At 37.2% G+C, this 2,325-nt stretch overlaps 1 protein-coding gene across 1 annotated transcript; it reads left to right on the forward strand.

The window, feature by feature from the left end:
• Window positions 1-242: 242 nt before the first annotated feature.
• On the forward strand, window positions 243-1,109 carry LOC105180229 (GDSL esterase/lipase At1g29670-like). The gene is made up of 3 exons (XM_020691614.1): window positions 243-372; window positions 455-701; window positions 831-1,109. The coding sequence occupies exons 1-3, from the start codon at window positions 253-255 to the stop codon at window positions 1,052-1,054; spliced, it is 591 nt and encodes a 196-aa protein (XP_020547273.1). The 5' UTR covers window positions 243-252; the 3' UTR covers window positions 1,055-1,109.
• The last annotated feature ends 1,216 nt before the right edge of the window (window positions 1,110-2,325 follow it).

Genomic DNA, 2,325 nt, shown 5'->3' on the forward strand with positions numbered 1-2,325 from the left:
AGCAGGAATCCTTGAGGAGTCTGGGATACAATTGGTGCATATAAGTTTAATTACTATTGCTTGCATATGATCATGAATAATGTGTATATGTTACAACGATGATCTTGCTCAATTTTCTTGTAGGGTGATGGGATCAGCCTGGACAGGCAGCTGCTAAACCATCGTCTAACAATCGCCCGTTTATCGCTATTGCTCAGTAAACAATCTTCGTCAGTGTATGACTATCTCGGCAAGTGCCTATACGCTGTAAACATGGGCAGTAATGATTACATTAACAACTATTTAATGCCACAGTTTTACCCATCTAGTCGTTTATACACACCAGACAGGTTTGCAGAAATCTTGATTCAGAAATTCTCCGGACAGCTAAGGGTTAGTATTTACGTAAAACGTACAACATCGATCTACTGTCTAATTTAATTTTGTCAAATTGACGATGTCTTCATAATTGTAGACCTTGTACAACACTGGAGTAAGAAAAGTAGCAGTATTCGGGATTGGTTTACTAGGTTGCCTTCCTCAAGAGTTGGGCATTTATCCTACCAATGGATCATCATGCGTCGATTTCATCAACAACTACGTCCAGTTATTCAACAACAGGCTGAAGCCCCTCATCGATAACCTCAACAGCAATCTACCAAATGCTCAGTTTATCTATATCAACATCACCAGCATTTCATCAGGAGATCCTTCAGTTATTGGTACTTAATTTATATCAAACGTTGCGATTTTTATTAGTTTCTTTTCGACTTTTTTGATATATATATGTTCATGTGAAATTGTTTCCGATAATTTAGATTGGTTCTTTATAAATTTAATTATTTGGGCAGGAATTAGAGTTGGGAACGCTCCGTGCTGCGTGGTATCGAGGAGAACGGGGCAGTGTGCTCCAAACCAAGTTCCATGCAGTAACAGGAATGAGTATGCTTTTTGGGATAACTTTCATCCTACGGAGATTTTGAATCTTGGGACGGCTTCAAGAGCATACAACGCCACGGTACCGTCCGACGCCTATCCGGTTGATATTCGACGTCTCGTTCAGCAACAGAACTAATTTTACATTATATGATCCATCATATATATACAAAAACCAGACCCAATTTTCATGTTTACTGAATAAGATGGTTGGTAGGTCTCAAAAACCTGTTGTATACAAATTGAATCAAGAAAGAAAATAAAGGAGATGAATTATGAAAATCATTTTATGGGTTGCACAGAAAATATGTTAGAAACATAACTTAGAAAAATAAAATGAAAATCTTGAAAAAGCCCAGGGGCTGTCAGATTACTTTTTATTTAATTTCATCCCTATATATAGAATGAATTTGCACTTTCTTTGGTGGGATTTCAAATTCTAAAGAAAATAACAGACAAAGGTAGAACGTTAAAGCCCAGTTTTCAATTTCAATTTGAAGTGTTGGCTTCGGATATAGAGCCATTGTTTGAGGAATCAGAGGATGCTTTCTTGTACCTCTCAATGGTTGCTTTCACACTGTAATAAATTGCACATATGTAATAGTCTTGCATCAGATACAAAGATCCATCAAAGTTCCAAACTAGAATAATCAACCCAATTCATAGTACTCTACGAAAATAAACATCAATTGTTTTACTGTTTTTTCTGAAGATTTCTATTCCCAGATTTTTTTAAAAAAATGTCTTTGAAATGAAGAAAAACCAATGGGCAAAAGCAATGTACAGAATGTGATTGAAAAGGGTGAGTGTTTGTTTATGTCAGACTTATTCTGTCAACTCAAATTGTCTATGTGACATGATTTAATATAGTAAAAATGAAATGAAAGCCAACAACACGCAGAGGCAACTCCCTCATTTCTCAGTCTGCTGCTAGTGCTACCTTAATTTCTTCGAAGCACTGATTGGCTGCCTTTGCCCACCTGGCACTCAACCTAGCAATATGATTGGCCCATGTTTCCAGGACGCAACTTAAAAAATCCTCTTATTCTACCATGGATAATACTCATCACTTTTGAACCCTAGCTGAGATGAGCCCAAGAAATACTGGGTCTATGACCTTTGAGTAACACTATGCTATGAAATTCTGAATACATCAGAACCGTCAATTTTGGAGCAGCCATTCCCATGCATGGGAAAGATTAAAGAATCAAGAGGGAGTTTTGATTGGTTTAGTGGGACTTCCCTCTCCCCTTCGCTTCTGTTTCTTTCCTCTTTCAGTTTCAACAGTTTCAGAAGCTTTGTGAAAGCCTCAAACGCAGATGTCATACAGAAGATGGGCTGCATTTTCCCCATTTCAGACAAAATTTAAAATCTGAGCTACACATTATTATTACTTGAAGTCAAGAACAA

This window comes from Sesamum indicum, unplaced genomic scaffold (genome assembly GCF_000512975.1).
Source record: "Sesamum indicum cultivar Zhongzhi No. 13 unplaced genomic scaffold, S_indicum_v1.0 scaffold00429, whole genome shotgun sequence".
NCBI classification, from domain to species: Eukaryota; Viridiplantae; Streptophyta; class Magnoliopsida; order Lamiales; family Pedaliaceae; genus Sesamum; species Sesamum indicum.

Bases quoted from the DNA above. Each gene is read 5' to 3' on its own strand.
- LOC105180229 (XM_020691614.1), top strand. From the start codon at position 253: ATGGGCAGTAATGATTACATTAACAACTATTTAATGCCACAGTTTTAC. The intron at 373-454 runs GTTAGTATTTAC...TCATAATTGTAG, and splicing joins AATTCTCCGGACAGCTAAGG to ACCTTGTACAACACTGGAGT. The intron at 702-830 runs GTACTTAATTTA...TTATTTGGGCAG, and splicing joins AGGAGATCCTTCAGTTATTG to GAATTAGAGTTGGGAACGCT.